The 20,116-nt window shown below is 38.7% G+C and overlaps 1 protein-coding gene across 4 annotated transcripts in view; it reads right to left on the bottom strand.

Annotated features, from left to right (window-relative positions):
* Nucleotides 1-19,859, bottom strand: part of DCDC2 (doublecortin domain containing 2) — a 148,835-nt gene extending 128,976 nt beyond the window's left edge. The window contains exons 1-3 of one of the 4 annotated variants that reach the window (XM_036236683.1): nucleotides 19,741-19,859; nucleotides 18,765-19,133; nucleotides 15,295-15,349 (exon numbers count right to left, since the gene is read on the bottom strand). In XM_036236683.1, coding sequence (XP_036092576.1) covers nucleotides 15,295-15,349; nucleotides 18,765-19,057 — 348 coding nt within the window. In that variant the 5' untranslated portion in view covers nucleotides 19,058-19,133; nucleotides 19,741-19,859. Of the gene's footprint in view, nucleotides 1-15,294; nucleotides 15,350-17,915; nucleotides 18,707-18,764; nucleotides 19,246-19,519; nucleotides 19,628-19,740 lie in introns of those variants that run through there. The other 3 variants (XM_016151861.2, XM_036236681.1, XM_036236686.1) reach the window with 3 other exon arrangements.
* Between the last annotated feature and the right edge of the window lie 257 nt (nucleotides 19,860-20,116).

Genomic DNA, 20,116 nt, shown 5'->3' with positions numbered 1-20,116 from the left:
AAAAATCTCTAGATCCTATAAATAAAGGCCTGGCTTAGAGTACCAGTTGTCAAACCACACAATTACCAGAATTAACAGCCCCTTGAGGTACACTCATACCAGGACGCCTGGTACTCTTGCCGAAGGATCCTACAATATCACAAAAAAATACTTTTGAGTTTTCCTCAAAGCATTTTCAGTGAGATCCACAATCACTAACCAGAGAAATATACCCTGTTGGGTCATGAAATACTGGGCCAACTGAGAAGTAAACAGATATCGGCTCTTAGACACAAATTATCACCAAAAGTGTTACTTCTATAGGTGTAAATTTCTTAGAGAGAACCTCTTACACCTGTGAACTGATACATGTACAAAGTATTCACAATAGTAATACAAAAAAAGAAAGGGAGGGAGGGAGGATCATAAATAATCCAAATATCATCAGTTAGAGAATGAATAAATAGCATTATATACACAAAAAGGAACACAGTGCTATAAGGAGAATGGAAGAACCACGGCTTCTCTCCTCACAACATGGGTGAATACTGCAAAACTCAGTGTCAAGCAAAAAAGCGTGTTGCAAAAGAATACATACAGTGTGATTCCATTTACATCAAATTACAAACTAACAATGTATTGTTTAGGATTACATATACATGAAGTGAAACCATAGAGAAATGCAAAGGGACGATAACATAAAATTCAAGATTGTGTTTACATATTTGGAAGAAGCAGGAAGTGAGACTGAGGAGAGACACAAGGAGCTCTAACTGAATTTGTTCTGTATTTCTAAAGCTGGATATAGTATAGTACACAGATGTCAGTTTTATTGTTCTACAAATCGCATGTATAGTTTCTCTTTTTAATAGTATTTTAAAAATAATAAAGTTAATGGAAGACATCAGCAATTCAATATAGAGAACACTACCAAGAGCTCAGATCCCACTGGAACAAAAATTGGGGCTACCCCACCAGTTAAGAATCCTAAGCAGATGAAGTACTAATTAAAGGTAAGAAGGAAAAATGAATAGATAGTAGAAAAGAAAGTCACGAATACTATTCTCAAATCTCATGATTCTCATTTCCTTTCTTGCAGTGTCATGTAAATATTGAATATTTTGTCCATAACTAACATCTTTTACCTCCCTCTCCCTTTACCCCACTGACTTATGTGATGTAATAATAGTTACACTTATTATTTAGTTTAGTATATAGGTTACAAAATAGTGAGATGAGACAACAGAACTAGAAAAAGAATAGACATCACTCAGAGAACCTTGGAACAGATGTAGTAATTAAGGAGAATATGAGTAATTTCCTTTTGAAGAAGACAACAGGTATGTTTTCCGGGGTTTGAGAAATGTCAGCATGGATTTTGGCAGAAACAAAATACATGCTAACGTTGGACCACCAAGGGTTGTGTAAATTTTTGCCATATTTGGGCTTTCTAGCATCTGAATGCATTTTCTATTAGAATAGAGTTCCCACCACATGAAGCTTGGAGGAAGGTAGATCCCCTCCCCCCCCCCACCCACAGAAGTTAAAAAGGCCAATATTCACTTTATCAGCTCTACTTCAGTTAAGCCATCAGAACATGACCTTTGCTTGGCCCAACAGTCCTACCCAAGGCTTTTACACCAATACTAGTGATCCAACAAAGCAGAGAAGGTGAAAGTGGTGCCATCATTAACAATAAAGTCCACTATCTATGGCTAGTGCTTGCAACATCCACTATGAAAAGTTTGGGGCATTGTCTGAGAAGCTGATAGTAAATGGCAGTATCATCTGGGTTGTGGCTGCCTTGATTCCTTTGTAACTGCTCATTTTCTGACCTTTCTTCAGCTCTATCAGAGGTTTTAAAGGAGGGGTTCTCAACCCCCGGGGCCGCAGACCATTATCAGTCTGTGGCCTGTTAGGAATCAGGGTACACAGCAGGAGACGAGTGGTGGGTAAGCCAGAGAAGCTTTATCTGTATTTGCAGCCACTCCCCAGCGCTAGCATCACCGCCTCAGCTCCACCTCAGATCACCAGGCATTAGATACTCATTGGAGCACTTCCCTGGTGCCAAAAAGGTTGGGGACCACTGTTTTAAAAGATATCTAACATATTTTCAAAAATTCCTTTTCTGCTAAAATAAGACACAGACATTTTCTTTTGCTTATTGAAAACATCCTAGCTAAATCGCACGTGTATTTTTTACTCTCGCTACATCTCAGTCTTTGTGAAATGATTTAAACCCTCAATATGTGAAGAAAAACTGCAAGATTCAATCAAATTTTAGAAGTTTATTACATGCTATTTTATTTACTAATAATTTCCTCTTTTGTGTGTTTACACACTAATCTTAACTACTTATCAAACATCTACTCTATGGTCACTCCAGTCAGGATGATATGTATCACCTAGGATCTATCTTTAGAGAGTTTTGTAATTGAACAAGTACTTACATGCACATTTTCTCTTTTTGACCAGAGCATGCAAAAGCATTCAATATGGTGCCTTATTCCATTTACCAACGACTCGAATCATGTGGCCCTTATTAACATCATTAGCAACGTAGTATACTTTTCATTTACTGAGTTCTAACTATACGTTAGGCATAATGTTAGGGGCTTAGTACATGTCTCTGTATTTCTAATCTTTACAAAAATTATTATTTCCACATTTCAGATGAAGAAAATGGGGACCACAGAGCTCAGGTGATTTGTACCCTGAGATCTTAGGGGAAAGATGCAGTGTGTCTCCAACATATGATGCCTACCCTATTCCGGAACTTCCTCCAATCCTGCAAGTTGCTTTGTTTGCCTGGTAACATGGTCTATGTGACTCAAAACATCTGATCAGAATAACTAAAGGAAATGAATGGCTCATTGACAGTAAACATGATAATAATTTTTTTTAAAGCATTCATGGTTCTTGGCTTGATATCTCATTCTCTAATCTCTTCACACGCTATAGTAAATTTCCATGTAAAAATATTTTTGGTTCCCTGTGGGAACCCTTTTATAAGTAGACATGCCAAAGCCATTTCAAGTGATGTGTTGGAAACATTCAGCGTAAATATTCTGACCTATAGGGAATAGTAGCAAAAGCAAAAAAAACACAAAAGTCAATTGAGAATAATATAGCTAAAATAACTCTAGGCAAGAGTTTGTGATTAATGATGACTTATTAAGGAAAGATATTAAGAAAATTTAAACAAATTATGCCCCTTTTCTGCATTCATTTTCTATTTTTTAGTCTCCCTTATATGTATTCTCCTTCCAATCACCACTAAGTAAGTCAAAGTATAATAAATAAATCCGTATAATAAATAAATCCCTTTACTCTTCAAATTTCCTTTCAAAAAGAAAAAGACACTGCATGATCTGCTTTACTTAATTCTGTTAACTTGGTAGGAAATGCTGCCCTCGGCACTAACACACACATTAACGCGCAGGCCCTCTTGGCTGTGAGCTCTGCAGGACCATGTCTTGGCCACCAACTTCCTCCTCCATAAAATGGGAACAATAACCACCTACCTCATAAGGTTGCTGTGGGGATTAAATCACACAATCTTTGAAAAGTGACTAGAACACACTAAAGAAACACACATTCTCATGCACCCATGAAGAGTTCTGGTTTTGTATATCTTCCAAAATTTGGGTTGGCTCAGTGTTTCGGTGTTCAAAGAGTTAACACTTCATATAATTCTGTCACTGTTATCAAAACACAAACATTTCCCCCATCTCAAAGACCTGCAATACCATCTATTCAGTTTCCCTGGCCAGAAATCCAAAAATCGCTCAACTGTTGACTCTTCATTTCTCTCACATCCAGTCAAGCACTAAGCCCTCTGATCGTTTTACCATCTCCACAGCCTCTCCCATCACAAGTACCACATTCATCTTCATTAAATGGTCTCCTGGACTCCAACCTTACTGTGGCAGCAAGAGTGATCATGTCAATTCACTGCCAAAACCCCTTTGATAACTCCCGATCGGTTTTAAGAGAAAGTCAAAACTCTTTTTAAAAAAACCTTAATGGCCTGGTCCTTTTCTACTTTCCATCTCCTTTCCCTTCCATCCCAATACCTTCTGATGCTTCAGCCAAACAGAACCTGTGCCACACATTTGCTCATCTGCAGATGTTCACACATGCTGTTCCCTTTCTCTGGAACACTCTGCCTCCCCCTGTTGGCCTGGCTGATAACTACTCATCCCCTCTGAGTCTCAACTTAAATGCCTTTTCTTTCTGGAGACTTGTGAGGATTCCCTGGTCTGTAGTAGTGCCCTCTAACACTCTGTGCCCCTGCACTCTCCTATACATACAGTATGCTTCATGATAACGGTTTGTTTGCTGATCTGCCTTCTCCACCAGACAGCAAGCTTAATAAAAGCTGTAACTTTGTCTGGCTTCCTCGCCCTCGTGAATCTAATTAGCATGATGGCTGGCACATAAATAGTTACTCAGAAAAATTTCAATAAAAGAATTTGCAATATTATTTTTTTACTACTAAAAGCCATACATTTGTGATTAGTGTCATTCCCTTGAGCGTCAAACACTCTCACATTTAAGGGGTCCTAAAATAATAGCAGATGCACACAGCAATTGATCTCCAGACTCCCCTTCCCGAGATACTGTAAGCAGTCATAGTCTATAATCTGTTAGGGTCACTGGGAGGCTGTCATTATGGTTTTATAATTCAGAGTGATCCTATGGTGTCTGGGACACAACCTAAGCTAACATTTTCACATATTAAAATGCAGACAGCTAGCCAAGACAGTCTTCCATGAATGAATACATTTATAATAACCATTGGGAAGGTCCACTTGATGGTAAATTTGATGCACAGAACTCCACTAACTCGATACTGTAAGAGAAAACAAAGGGAATTCCTAAATAGATGGAGAATTACAATTTGAATATGAATAAATATAAGCAAGTGAATCAAGGAAGTGGGAGAAAGGAAGAGTTTAGAAATAAGTAAGAGTCACTAGGTAAAAATGCTGAAAATTCCCAGCAACAAATCACATTGGCTATATATATCCACGTAGGTGTTTAGATTGACTAATAGGTAAGGCAAGCCAGACAAAGTTAATCAATATTATTGATAAAATAATTGAAACAGAAAAAACACAAGGGAATAACAATCTGATTAGGGGAAGTGCCAGCTAGGAGAAAGGTAATTTAATTCAATTTCTATCTACCACTTGACTAAATTATATAGCAGTTATTTGAGCGTTCATGAGAAACAAGCTATACATTTGAAAAAGCCATATAAAATAATCTCTTTGTTATAGTACAAAATATAAATATATAATTTAAAAACTGATATTCCAAATCATTTTTAACTTTGCTTTTTGAAAACCAGCTGTGGAAAATCCCATACTAGCTAATGAAAAACTTGAACTACTGGAAATTGAATTATCTGTTCACTTTTAGGAAAATAGGCTGTGAATATGGATTTTTATCAATTAGTATATAATTGATAAAATGCAACTTGGGTAATAATAGATGACTTGTTTTATAACAATTTCCAAAAGTTGGCAGCCTAGTTACATTAGGTCATATAATTTGAAATAGCAAAGATGGCTTTGGAGGTCCATAAATCTTTTAAACTCAAAAACACTTACTGCTAGAAGGTTGGGGTGGGGGGTGGAGGGAAGCAGCATAGACTGTCTGTAGAAATTTCTTAGAGAGAAATGTTCCAGGTTAAATATTAGACATTGCAAATATACCAGGTCGATTTAGTTTCCTCTCTCTCACAAGCCCTCACCACTTAAGAGCTTTGCTCCCAGCTAACGGGTGGGCTAAAATCAAACTTATTTCAACAAACAAAACATCCAAACTATGTAATCATGGATGACATCTGAGCTTGATCTGGCTGACTGCTTGAAAAGGAGTCTTTCATGATGACAAATGGGAATTTTCATTGTTGACCAAGTAAACACTAAGGCATGCACATTCGTACTTCATGCTAAAATCAACCAAATGCAAATAAATAGCCCTACATTAAAAAAAAAAAAAGCCTCCATCCATCCATTTGAAGTACACTGAAATATATTTTATTTTTCACATAAAGATAAGGCTATCTAATATGTTCTTCCAATATGGTGATAGATGTAATCTGAATTACACATACACTCTTGCCAGGACAACTGAATGTTCGGGGGACAGTTTGGGGCCAGGGATCTAGCACAACTAAGAATTCCATGGGGTTCAAGCCCAAGTCCTTGGTTTCATTAGCAGTGTTCTCGCAATGCTCCTCACCAGGAAAATTCCAAGGATTTACTGCTGCTTTATGCTACTCTGGACCTTTAAAACAAAGGTAGGCATTTAAGAGTAAACACACACACACACACACACACACACACACACACACATTAAGAGAGAGAGAGAGAGAGAGAGAGAGAGAGAGAGAGAGAGAGAGAAAGAGAGATTTTTCCTAAATTAGAGAGAAATAAGATTTAAACTGTCTAAACTGACAAGTTTCTATATCTTAATCAAAAATCAATGTATTATCACAGATAACTTTATATGCTTGTTTCTTATCACCAATTTCTCTGAGTTTCACTTCTCTCATTCCTTTAATATATCACACTCCTGGGTTTTCTTTTGTGGATGAACAATGTATGGGGGAAAATCGCAACATCTCTTTCATGGTTACTATATCTGTCGAGAAGGACACACTACTTTCAGTTCTAAACACAAAACCCATACTCCGGAACAGAAATATTCTCCAAATCCTTTACTTTCATGGCGTTGCTTCAAACTTTATTGTTTTCTTTTTAATATTCTGACTAGAGGTGCCAGCAAATCACAGCATCACATGCTTACTTACATTGTAGAACTCTCTGAAACCTAAGAAATAATGATGGAAGGAAGAGATGAACATGGATTGCTGCCAGTCACTCCCACAGTTTTCTCCCACACATCACCTCCTACATGGAAGAGAGTGATAACCTGAGCAGTGGTCCTTCTGGGCTTCCCAGGAAAGTTCTGACAGCGATCTAACCCACAGACCTTTAGGTTAGAGGGCATTTTGAAAGTTAAGTTAATCTCAATTCATCTCCTCATCTTGGTATACAGCCAAATTATGCAAGTCGGAAGAATGTATTTATGTTTTAAAATAGATTAAAATAAGATATGACACTTGCTTTCAGTAAGTGTTTAGAAGTATTAACCAGTTTTTTTTTTTTAAGTTTTCTTTCAATCTGATCTAAATTCTTCAATCTTCACACCACAGCTTGATCTTGTTTCCCCCTTTTTGAAACCCCGCTATCATGGAGAAGAGTTCTTCACCATAATTTTTGTAAGCATTGAAGCCAATTAATAAATCTAAATAAATCATTTTCTTCCCTTAAATTAGCAATCTCTAGTATTATTTTTCAATCTTTTTATTCATTCTCATGTAGCTTTTCTTTTAAAGTTTTTTTCAGAGTCCTCCAGTGATAATTACCTTGTTGTAATGTCTAAGTGCCACTTGGTCAGTATTTTATTATATCCATATGTCCAGAAACAGCCAACTGCCTGACATTCAGTAGGCTCTTAATAAATATTCTTGATAAAATGTGAAATTATGCATGAGTAGCACTCAGTAAATGGTTGAGAATAATTTGTCTTCTTTGGCTATACTTTGCTATTTATTTAGTCACATTTTCCTATTACTTCTACCTTGTGGAAATAATCATATTTCCAAAATGAAGAGTCCCTTTGATTTCACCAGAAAACTCCTTCTAGCAATTATCCTAAAATGCAAATTGAAGTAGTGATTTTCAAGTAAGTAAGTACACAAGTGTCCAGCAAAAAGCTTGGTAAATCTTGGCAGAATTTAAATCATACTACATATTTCTAAGATTTCATCATCTGTGTTTCTGAATCCCATGAGATATAGGAATAAGAAGTTCTTCTCTGTTCAGTAGGTTGTCGTTGTTGGAATTGACAAAAGACCTTATTTTAGTGGGGACAAAAATGAAATTTCTTACTGAGTTTAGCTTGATACTTCAGTGGCATTTTTAAACATATACATTTAGCTAGCAATTTAACTATTATATACTTTTTCTATTTTTTTCTTAAAAGGTTGATAATTATTTTCTAACTGTTTATTAATTTTATGTACTGCTTTAGAACAGCTTATTACTATAAATAAAAAATTACACACACTCTAATTTGCACGTCTTCCAATTTCATAGACATTCAATTTCCTAGAAGCATGTCTAAACATCAAATAGAGAGAATGTAAGATATTTGGAACAAAAGCATGATACGTATTAATGGACAAACTGAAATCACCAACCTTTTAACTTTTGATCAGAGTTAATTTCAGCTATTAATGGATATTTAACATTAGGCCAATATAGTTCCAGTTTGACATAAACCCTCCTCACTCTTGTTCAAACACACAAACACACACAGTTCAATACTGACAAAAAGGTAAAATAAGAAACTGTGAAAGAAACTGAAGTATAGTCAGTTATCTTTAACCGAAAACTGTCTTCAATGAGCCTTGGCAAGGTCCCACTCACCTGGAATCACCATAACCACTGATATAAACTGGCTGTCCTTAAAAGAATGCTTCTTACTTAGCAGTTACATTGAGAAGGTAGGGGAAAGTCATAAAAGACTGGAGAGGTGCTTCAATTGTTGTTGGAAGAATTCACAAAAGTGGTTTTTATTTTCTTTGATTCTTCCATAAATTAGCAAACTTGACTAACATAATCTGGAAATCTTTTCCCAAGTTGAAGAATGAAATATTTAGGAGTTTAACTATTTTCACAGTTCCCTCTTTGAACTCAGAATTCCCAGGCTAAGATTAGTGAGTTAAACCACATGGTCCCATGCCTTTCTGCAGTAAGGTTAATAATTACACCCAGTTTAATGTCTAGAATCCCATTCCCAACCAAAAGCCTTTAAGTAGCAAATCTCACAGTATGTTTCCTCGGAGATTATGCCTAATCATTAAACTGAAATGTGAATTTTTAATAATGATATTCAAACCTTAAAGACATTCACAGGAGCAATCAACCTGAAGGACAACCCATGTTCCCACAAACTTTTCAGACAAGGCAAATCGTGAGCTTTCAAAACCTCTCTTCCATTCTCTCCTCCTCTCCAAAGTATTCCTGTAGTTTCCACCCTTCTAGAATAAACAACATTTATTCAATTTCTCTATAAATGAACATCTAAAACAAAGGAGTATTCAAGAGGATTCAATATGCTGACTCATCCAATGAGAGGCTTCCACTCCTCAAGAAGGCATTCATTGGGGTCCTAATGCAGATTTTATTTGCAGATTTCTTTTTAAGGCAGCAATTCTCAAAATTATAGATAGCACACTTATCCATGGATGGGTCACTTAGAATAAGATAAGTGTAATCTTCTGTTCTTTCTTGCTTATCACTATATTTATGATTGGCACCTCCACTAGCAAATGAGAAACAGCAGATAAAAGAAGGGGAAGCCCAAACAGACCCTTCATTTAAAAAATATATAAATGTGAAGAAGGAGGTAAAAATTATCCTTTTCTGCTGACCCTGAGAATACAGATTCGCAAGATTCAAGTTAACAAAATAAAGCTCTAAACTGTTCTGTGTCAGAAATCAATAAAGCGGAGGAGAGCCAAACAGAGGATGAAAGAGAGGAGACCAAGAAGTAAGGCCAAAGATTGAATTGACAATCTGATATTCAGTTTTAAGTTGTTGACACTTCTATACAATCTACAAAACCAATTCCATTTTGACAAACCACTAATAAATTCCGCCACACACAAACTTGTGTGAATAGGGTATCTGTGTGGACATCGATGGGAGGATTTCACCTCTGAGTTGATAGGGTCTTAAACAGACACAACCTGTAGGGGAATAAGACCCAACCAATACTTTGGAAGCAGGAGCTCATAAAAAGAGGTGAGCATGATATAATAATCCTTGCAGGAATTCAGAGAAATCTTGGGAAGAATGCTTGACATTCGAAAGGCTAAGTTGTAGAGGTTCAAGCCAATTTTATCCTGATCATAAGGAGATAGACTAACCTACCTGTTATTCAGCTTACAATTAGTAATTTAGGTGTTTATAACTCCAGGAAAATAGAACTAATTTCCCAGAAATTAGGTATTTATTACTCATCAAAAGTTAGTCTCATTATTCTCTGACCCATTATTAATAATAAAGTTCAAAAACTGTGTTTATAGCCCTCAAAATATAGTTCTTGAATCAAAGAAGTCTACTTTACACCAAGTTCTGCAGCAAAGATCAATATTGTTATAGTTAAAAATTATGGAACAGCAGGCAAGGAAGGTTAAAGATTAGTAAGTTCCATGAGGTTGGGGCCCCACTGTTCGGTTCCCAAGTGACAAAGACAATGCCTGGCACATATCAGGCACACAATAAATCATTACTGAGTGAACAGCATTCACTTAATATAGCTCCAAATTATACTAGAGACAATAAATGTATCACAGAAAGGTTTAACTACAACTAATTTTATCCCTGAAACTAAATCTAAATAAGTAGTCACCATGACAACTTTTGAGTTATTTGAGACATCCCACCCATATGTGAAATGCAGAATAATCAGGCATGTATGAAGCAAACAGATGTCTCCTTAACTATATGATATGGAACATTCAAAACTATAGCGAATTAACATGATTACCAGCCTATTAATGCTAGGTACTATACAGAACTAGCAAACCTCCTAGAGATTTAGTAGACAATTAAAAGACAATTCTGATGCATATGTTAAGGACTCATGTTCTGAAGACTACAAGGAATAGGAGCAAAACCACTGTCTGACAAAATCAGATTTACTGACTCGGTACAGAAGCGAATGGCACTGGGAGAAAGCACAGAATGACAATGCTGAGAAAGAGGAAGGAGGGGGCCATCTTCTGCAGGGTTTGAGTTCTCACTAGAGGATTCTGAGGAAGGTTTAAGGGAAGTATAGATCAGTTCTGGACTGATGATGGTTTTTGGGTAAGATTAGGAGAGCAGTGGGGATTAACTAAAGGTTGTTAGGAGGTGAGGGCAGTTTAGCAATTAAAGGTCCCCAGGAAAGTATGGGAACAGAAAAGTAGCTCTGGGAGTGTCAGCAGCAAGAAAGCACTAATCGTTTCAATAGGGGACCCTCGTGTGCTTTTGCAGCCACTGCATGGCTGTGAGAGAAGCACTGTTCTCTGCTAACTTTGCAGCTGGCTTGCTCTGTGTCTATAGTCCAAGCCTGAAAAACGACAACGTGGCCTCCATCTCTTTTCCACTCAAGTAAATTTTCACTCTTTTTGTCAGAGACAGGCTTTGACCCTTTCACACATGTTTTGCACATAGAACAAGAATAATGAAAGATTCATTTCATGCCTAGTTCTTAGCAGCTTCCGCCATATCACGTGTACGTGAGCCAAGTGGCACGTCCCCTCTGCATGCGATCGGGTGTACCAAGGCCTCTTACACATTTAAACAGACTTTGCAATCTAAATAACTATTTAAGGATATCAAAATCTGAAGGACTCACTACATGAATGAGACAGGGGGTAGGGAGTGATAGATGGGATCCACAACTCCAGGTTGCAGAAGGGCACTTCCTTCCATTTGCAGAGTTCACAAATGACTTTGTTGCAACATGATAAAAGTCAAATGCACTTGAAATAAACGGCTCAGCAAAAACTAAATGGAATCCCTATCCAGCTGAACCACTTATTAGCTGGTAATAGAGACATTCATACATTTGTCTTTTCACCAAGACTACACATTGCTGGAGGTGAGATGTTCTCCACGTCTTGCTCATTTTTGCTCCCAGCACTCTGCTTACCATGCTAAACAGCAGAAGCATCAATCACGTGGAAGAAAAGCAGATAAGGCAGAAAAAAAAAAAGAATAAAAGAGGCAAAAGTCACAGTCAAAGCATAAAGGTAAGAGCACAGCATGGGCTCATAGGGAAGAGGAAAGTGTCCCCATGCAGATCAGAGGCTTCCAGTGAGTAAAGACAGAGGCCTCCCATGGGCTGTTTCCATTAAAGAGGAAAGAGAGAGCTGGTGAGTGGCCTTGAAACATGCAAGTGGAGAATTAGATCTGAAACTGGGCTGAAAGGAGAGGGAGAAGGAGGCAAAGTGAGCACTGGGAAAACAAACTGAAAGAGATGAGCTACCATGGTTAGAAGGTGAGAAAAACACCTCTATTAAAACCATCACAATTCAGGGAAATTAGGAAGATGAAAATACAGCTATACAAAGTGACTGAGGAGTAGAGGCAAGAGTACAGGGGAGTCCAGATCTCTTTATTTGGATAGTAGTAGAAGTAAGCCCTGTGTGGAGAGAGGCGAGGCAAGTCTGCTCTGAGCCCACAATGCTGCCTGACTGGAGCTGGTGAAAACCACCAGTCATCTTTTATTCTTCTTATTCCTGTCTCCTTTTTCTTCTCTCTTTTTATCTACCCCTCCTTTTCCTCCTGCTTTCAGGAGTATTGGCCAAATAAGACCATGTGCTTCTTCTGGGTTAGAAGAAAAGGCCCATTAGAGTTCTGCCTTTCTCTGTCCTGATAATCTAGGCACAAAGAGAAAAAAGAATAGGACTGGCTGTCCTTTCGGTGTCTCTTCAAAGATGAGCTTCATGAAACAGAACAATGACAGGAACCACAAAAGACCTCTGCATTTCAAGGTGACATGTGCATTCCATTACCGTGACCTGCAGTCAGCAAGTGGATGCCTTTGTGTCTAAATTATTAACTATCTAAATAACAACTAAATCGAAGTCTGGACTTGGGTAAGGGTGCTATGGAAAGAGGGAAGGAATGCACTCACTGGCTACGTTTCCTGTCACATTTGGTATTCCTCTAACTTAAAAACTTACTGAATTCTAAAAGTTGGGTTGTAAATCAGCTGTCGAAAAGGGAGAGGTATGTCTACACAGTAAAAATTACATACACAATCATCTACGGCCATGCCACCCTGAACGTGCCCAATCTTGTCTGATCTCGGCTGCTAAGCAGGGTCAGACCTGGTTAGTAATTGGATGGGAGACCAATTGGGATACCCCTGTTGTAGGTGTTAATAAAAAACAAAAAGTACATGCACAATAGTTAGGTTCTCAAGACAGCCCACAAGTTTTTCTAACTTGCACTCTACCTAAGACAGCGGTATTAATAGTGGAGAACCAACAGTTAAAGTGATGTCTCTATGGGAAAATGCATTCGGAGTTCCCTTTTGGGATGCCAGGAACCCAAACTTCCCCTTTCTGGCAATGAAAGTGCGGGATCCCCTTGCTCAGAGCAGACTCTGGATAAGTCAGTGGTGTAGACTTTTGAGGAGAGTCTCTGACTTAAGGATTAAGATTCGGAATGCAAAGTAAGGGAAGAAAGCATACTGCCTGTCTGGACAGGGAGGAAAAGTTGGGCAGACAATAGTGGGAGAGAAGGCTCTGGGAAGCACGAGGGATCATGGGGCCCAGGTAGGTAGGGGAAGGTACTGAAGGGCATGGACAAGCAGTTTTTCACCACTTCTTCCCATTTCCTTTGCAACCCCAAATCTCTTCTATTTCTTTCCTTTTATCTACCTTGGAAGGCTTTGTGGGGAAAGACTGAGAATAAATGAAAAAGCTACGGTGTCTGTGCATTAAGAGGAAAGGAGAAAGGGACAGAATAACCAGGAAGAAATAAACTGGAAGAGATACAGTCTTCTCATTAGAGATAAGGGGTGGGTTTTACACATACAAGATGTATGTTCATAAATCAGAAGCTTATTTGTTTGGCTCATGCATAGGTTAAAAGTAAAAAAAGAAAAAGAAAAAGAGAAAAATAGCTACTGCCCCAAAGTGGAAGAACAATTAGCAAATTAAATTAACTTGAATGAATGCTTCCATTGCTAAGAATAATCTTTTTTTAAAAAAAAATATATTTGAAAAATGCATTGCACACTTGTTGCATTTTGCCAGCCACAATCTCTTCATCAAAAATACTGGAATCCAGAGTAAATATATGCTCACATTTTTTCTGGAAGTTATACATCTCAAATTCTATTGCACAAATTCACCAGTTTCGTGAAGGTAGCCTACTTCAAACAGTTGTATATCCTTCAAACAAAATCATATCCAAAATTAATTTATTAATCTGTCCTTATTTTTACTACTTGCTACAGTTATTAACCAGAGGTTACTCTTTGGCTGTAAACATACGCACAACCTAAAGCATATATACTTTTGTCTACTTTGAGTTCCAAAGCATAACACTTTCACTAATAATCAATTTGACACACATTGAAAATCAAACTTACAAACAAGAATGTTAATTATTTTAAACAACATCTGGGATTGGTATCTCTTTCCACAAATTATTTGAATTGTGAAATTAACTTCGCATTCTTCGAATATTGCACAATTAGAATATTTTCTTATGTAGTTTTTAAAATATTTTTTCCTACAGAGACCTGTTTGGTCCTGCTGGGTATAAATATCAAGTGAGAGGAAATGCTGAGTGTTGAGGAGTCTTTCTGGGCCTCTGCACCACAAATGAGAAAAAGTTCCTCTTCCTCAACCATTTCTTCCCTAGTAGAACTTACCCTTGGAAATTATTGTTTACATGGGGTTCAAAATGGGAAGAGGGGAAATCTCGGCTGGTGAACAGAGTCCCAGTCTGGGTTTAACTATAATTTTCCCTGTCTTACAGGATGTTTAAGGCTGTTGCCTGAACTTTGTTTTAATCTAATTTTTCATCCAAAAAACTAAGGAATATGTCCTACAGAATATCTGAAATTCCACTAGGGATTCAGAAGCTCTGTAAAATGTTGTGTTCTGAATCTCTATTTCACCAGACTCCTTTCCAAACTTCATGCAAGTTTTTGGGCACTATGCTCAAGTGAACTTTAATGCAAGTTAAAAGAGGTGTTCTTCTGACATAATGGAAAGTTCAACAAGGTCTTTTGAAAGCCTCAGGGGCAGTCAGGGTAATCCTGGCTATATCAGACACAGGGCTGTCAGAAGCAAGTTAGGACAGGGGATGTAGTTTTGGCAAAGATTGGATGTAGTTTTGGCAAAGATTTGGTAAAGATTTCTCAGAATTCCTTCCCACTTGACATAAAATTCCTATGGATTTCAACTAAAGAACACATAACTAGAAAATGGAAAAATAAGAACATGTTGATCTAATCCTACATGTGTAAGATACCTACCCAGACTCTTCATTTCTGATAATGATCCAAAGAAAAAAGTTACCTTCACCATATAATGTTCCATTTATATACATTAGACAATTCAACTATTGATTGAAATATCTGAATCTCTAAACACAGCATAAGAAACACAAAAATGACAGTTATTTATTTGAACCTTCAAAATATTATTTGCTTTACCTCTGTATTAACAACTTCCATTGGTCTTTTCTTGATATCGCCTATGTCCAAGTAACTGGGGGGGAAAAAACAATAAAGGTTTCTTTTATTGCGTTTGAGTCAGTTGTATAAATTTCTTTTTAAAAAGTATTAAAAAGCAAGCCATAGGAAATACTTAAGCCTAAGGAAAAACTCAATAGCTACTAATTAAAAGCAATTATTGTAGTAGAAACTGCTTTCAGCATCACCAACCAGAGTTGACGCATTTCTGCTTCTGTTGGGGAACATTTTTTCCCCACAGTGGTTAAGCTAGTTACTATAAATGGCAGTTCTAATTCTTATATCAATTTTAATATATAGAGTGGTTTGTGTGTGAAGCTGCTTAACAGTTCCATTAATCACAGACTTCAGGTCAAAAAAAGTACTGATAGCATGCATTAGCGTAACAACTGTGAAAGGCTGGGAAATCTTTTTCCCTATGAGAGCACTTTAATAATACAGAAATGCTCAGCCATGTGGGATGGTTTAGGCATTGGCTCAGCTAACAGAGAGATAGGTATACTAGTTAACCTCTGGAGTCCCCTATTATTATTCCATTACTGTTTGCTACAGATATTAACTAGTGATAATTCTTTAGCTGTAGCATAAGCACAATCTGAAAATGTTATACCTTTGTCAACTGCAGGCTAAAAGTGCATCACTGTGATCTAGTTCCATTGCGCTTCATACATAGAAGATGCTAAATAAATGCTTTAATATAAAAATAAGTATAAATCTAGCCTTTAATTTATAATCTTAGATAGATAGATTCTCTGCCTTAGCTACCATAATTGCTGAGTTGCCAAAAAAAGTTTATATTGAATTAATTATGTTTTATGAATGTTGTTTGCTTTTATGGATAGCATGTTTTAGTTAATGCATACGTCTGAAAATTATCATGCTTCCCTTACATCAACAGTATTTACATAAGAGTGCAAATACTCCCTCGTTATAGCAATAAATGGCTCTTTTACAAATCTGCAAGGACTGATTTCTGACATAAAAAAAAAAATTCTGTGTTGTGCAGGAACGTGATTTCAGATCAATGAGATTAATTCAGTAGAGTCAGCTTCCAAAACTGCAGAAAGACAATAACAATCTTGAATTCTCTGCTATAAAATAAAGGTTTAATAGCTACCTGAGTTTAATTATGGTTTCAAAAATATTAGAAAAAAAGTCTTTAAAATAAATTCAAGAAGTCGATCATTTTCATTTGAAAAATATTTTTCAACCACTGCTATCTTTCCCAGCATCATTTAGGCTCTAAATGACACAAATTACCCTTGATATTTTTGGGGCTTTCTTTCATTCTGCCAGTTACTTTATTTGTTTTATAAACTTACAACTGCTAAACTTCAAATATATTCAGCATTTAAATCTTGGCTTCTATCACTCTAACCATAGATACGATTACTTTAACACAAGTAAATAACTATTCATCTGACAGCATGGAAAACTAACTATGAACACTGTTATAACAAGCTCAATTTTTGTGTGTGTATGAATTAAAAGCAAAAATAACCATGTAAATCTCTTTTACATAAATAATAATTTTGAAGTGCACTTTCTGTTTGGTTTGGAACTGTACCTGTTTTTATCTTTTGAGTTGGTAGTGCCAAATAAACAAAAGAGAATATGAATTACAAAAGTGAGTCTACAATTTTGAACTGCTAATAGATTCTAAAGCAGATTTCCATTCCTTGGAATTGCTTTATATAGAAATCATTTAATAAAAAATAAAGTGTATGGTAAAAAGAAGTAGACACAGAAAAGCTTTACATGTATGTAACATTTTGTTGTTTACAAAACAATGTTCACATCCAATAGCATTTACTTTTATCACGACCCTGTGAGGTAGGAATGATTATGTTCTTCTGTATTAGAAACCAAGAGCTGAGTCAAGAGGGTTGCCCAAGGAACTAATAAACAGCTCAGTTTCAAGTCTCCTGATTTTCAGTTTTAAGTTCTAAGTTTCTCTGAAGCACAGTTTCATTTAGTTCCTTTCTATGAAGTTAGACAAAGCATACTACAGGAAGTTTCAAGAAAGGGAAAACTAAATGTTAATGCATCCCTTACCTCTCATAAAAAGAATATCTGGCATTATTAATGACAGACAAAAGTGAAACAACCCAAATATTCATAGACTTATTAATGGATAAACAAAGCGAGGTATATCCATACCATGGAATATTATTTAACAATAAAAAAAATGAAGTACTGATATACATACTACAACATGGATGAGCCTTGAAAATATTATGCTAAGTAAAAGAATACAGAAACACAAAAGGCCAGATGTTGTATGACTCCATTTATATGAAATGTCCAGAATAGACAAATGCATAGAAACACAGAGCAGATTATTTGTTACCAGAAGATGGGGAGAAGGGGACACTAGAAGGTACAGGAGTGATAGAAATGTTCTAACATTAGTTTGTGGTGATGGTTGCACAACTCCATGAACATACTAAAACCCACTGAAATGGGTGAAGTTTTTGCTATGTGAACTATATCTCCATAAAGCTGTAAAAACAAACAAACAAACAAACAAACAAACAAAAAACCTGTGGACTATTAAATTCTACTTGTCCTACAATACTCACCCCTTCCAAAAATAATCTCTCGCAACTCTGAATTCCCACATAAATTTGTGTTTCTAACTGCACTGATTCCTTTGTACTCTGCGTTAAAATTATTGATGTGCATGTAGTTTTTCTCCTGGTAGACAGTAAACTCTTGAAGAAAGACAAGGAGTCATATTTTGTTCCCTTCACAGACCTAGGCACAGTTTGCTAATTCACTGAACACCTACTCTGAGTGCCTTCCCTTCCAGGAACTCGGGATGAGTCCCATTAATGACTCCTGTCTTTGACGGTCTAGCCGCCAGGTACCTAGATAAAAACATGTAGACATACAGTAAGCCAATAAACTTTTCCAAGCATTATGTCAATAGCTTAAACATGCAGAGGGTGATTGGTGGGTCACAGTGGGGCGTGGTCAGTTCTACTTGGAATGAAAAGTTGAAAAAATTTAAACCGTGGGGGGTGGGGGAGAAGGAGGGTTGCCGAGAGCAGTTTTATCCTCTGGTGATTATATAGTATCCAATACTTTAAAATTTTAACTAAAAAGATGAGTTCCGAGATAAAAGGGGAGGGAGAGCAAAAAAGAGGAAAGAGATAAAACAACAGAAAATACTCAAGTATAGGTTTGGTCATTTCTCCTTTTTTTAGGATTCCTGTTTCTTATACACAATTTTAAGTCTGTTCTTACTGCTACTCAAGTGAAACTCCTCCAGACAGGCTTTCAACTTTTAACTCCAGCTGCTGCGGGGGCTTAGAGAGGAATCAACCCGCGCAGTCACAGCCCCTCGACCCCCTGAGGTTTGGGTCCTGATGCCAACCGCACACCTTCACGCACCCTGAAATGGTGGGTGGTGGGATCGACCGACTCACTTTAGTTTCTTGAAAGCTTCCTGGCCCCCAGCCACGTAGTTGCCTCCGCTCTGGATCTGGTCTAGCTTCCGAATGCGGTGCCCCGTCCGCGGAGTGTAGAGGTTCCTGACGGCCCCAAAGGGAGCCTGGACGCCACCCGTGACCTCCTTCAGGAAGACGTCGAAGCTAGACATCTTCTTCTCGTGAATGACGACGCGGCGCCCCGCGAAGAAGGGGTCCCCGTTACGATACACCAGCACGCTCTTGACCACCGGCTGGGCGCGGTGGCCGGCCCTGGCGCCGGTGCCACTCATCCTCCCGCCGACGCTGCTGGCTTGCGCTCAGGGGCCGCGCTGCCCCGCTGCCTCACCGCACACGACGATTCACCTGCTGAAAGGACGGGAAACAGACAAACCACGGGTCACAGCGAGCAACGGCCGAGCGCCAGGCGTGCGCCCCGCGGAGACCCCCACGGCTGCAGGGCTCACGGTGCCGGGTCAAGCACTTCACTGGGGTCCGCATGGCCAATCAGCGCCCGCCGTGCGCCCCGCCCCTGTTCTCACGCGCCGGGCAGTCCAGGTGTGACCACCTGGGACAGCAGCAGCGCTTTACACTCGCGGCCCGCGTGGGCACCGAAAGAAAGGTGGGGGACACGCGCGGACACGTGCGCGCGCGCACACACACGTTTAAAAGATGATGAAACTCAATTTCTCACATCATGTTTGTGTTACTCTTTGTAAAAGGCTTTATTTTCTTTTCTCTCCTTGCTCCCTTACCTCTAAATCTCCCAAATTAAAGCAATTAAGATTCTGGGTGGAATTGCCCAAATTCTTCTATCCCGACAAAAGAACGTCTAAGGTACACTGAGTTGGGGAGTCCAGGACTCCCCGCCCCTCCCCATGGTCTGCGCCCCGCGGCCACCCTCTCGGGGGCACAGTCTCAACACCGCGGGTGGCGCGCGCAGGAGAGCCCGGGCGGGGCCACGAGGGGTCCCTACCGACGCTCGCGACCCGTGGGGGAGTGGTGGGGCGCCAGGCGGGGCAGGGGCTCCGCTGGCTCCGCGGTGACCTCGGCGGCGCCGCGCGTCGCTCCCGCTGCTCCTGCCGCTGCCGTTGCCTCCGAGGGCCCGGCTCACCCCGCGGGGAACCGAGTTGTTAGTTCCCGCCGTTTCCATAGCAACTGCAGCCGCGCGGGGAGCAGGGTTCGTGAACTGGATCTGGCGCGCGCCTGGGCCCCTGGGCTTTGCCGCAGCCTAGGGTAGAATCACGAAAAAAGAAGAGAGATTTGGGGGGAAGCCCTGTGGCATTATTGTGTGGGCATCTTATAAATGGACGCCAAGTGTGTGCCAAGCACTGTGCTAGGTAGGAGTTGGG

Source organism: Rousettus aegyptiacus, unplaced genomic scaffold, assembly GCF_014176215.1.
Source record: "Rousettus aegyptiacus isolate mRouAeg1 unplaced genomic scaffold, mRouAeg1.p scaffold_m13_p_1, whole genome shotgun sequence".
Taxonomy (NCBI): Eukaryota; Metazoa; Chordata; class Mammalia; order Chiroptera; family Pteropodidae; genus Rousettus; species Rousettus aegyptiacus.
The sequence above is the reverse complement of the archived record's forward strand: the minus strand, read 5'-3'. Positions and strand labels throughout refer to the sequence as shown.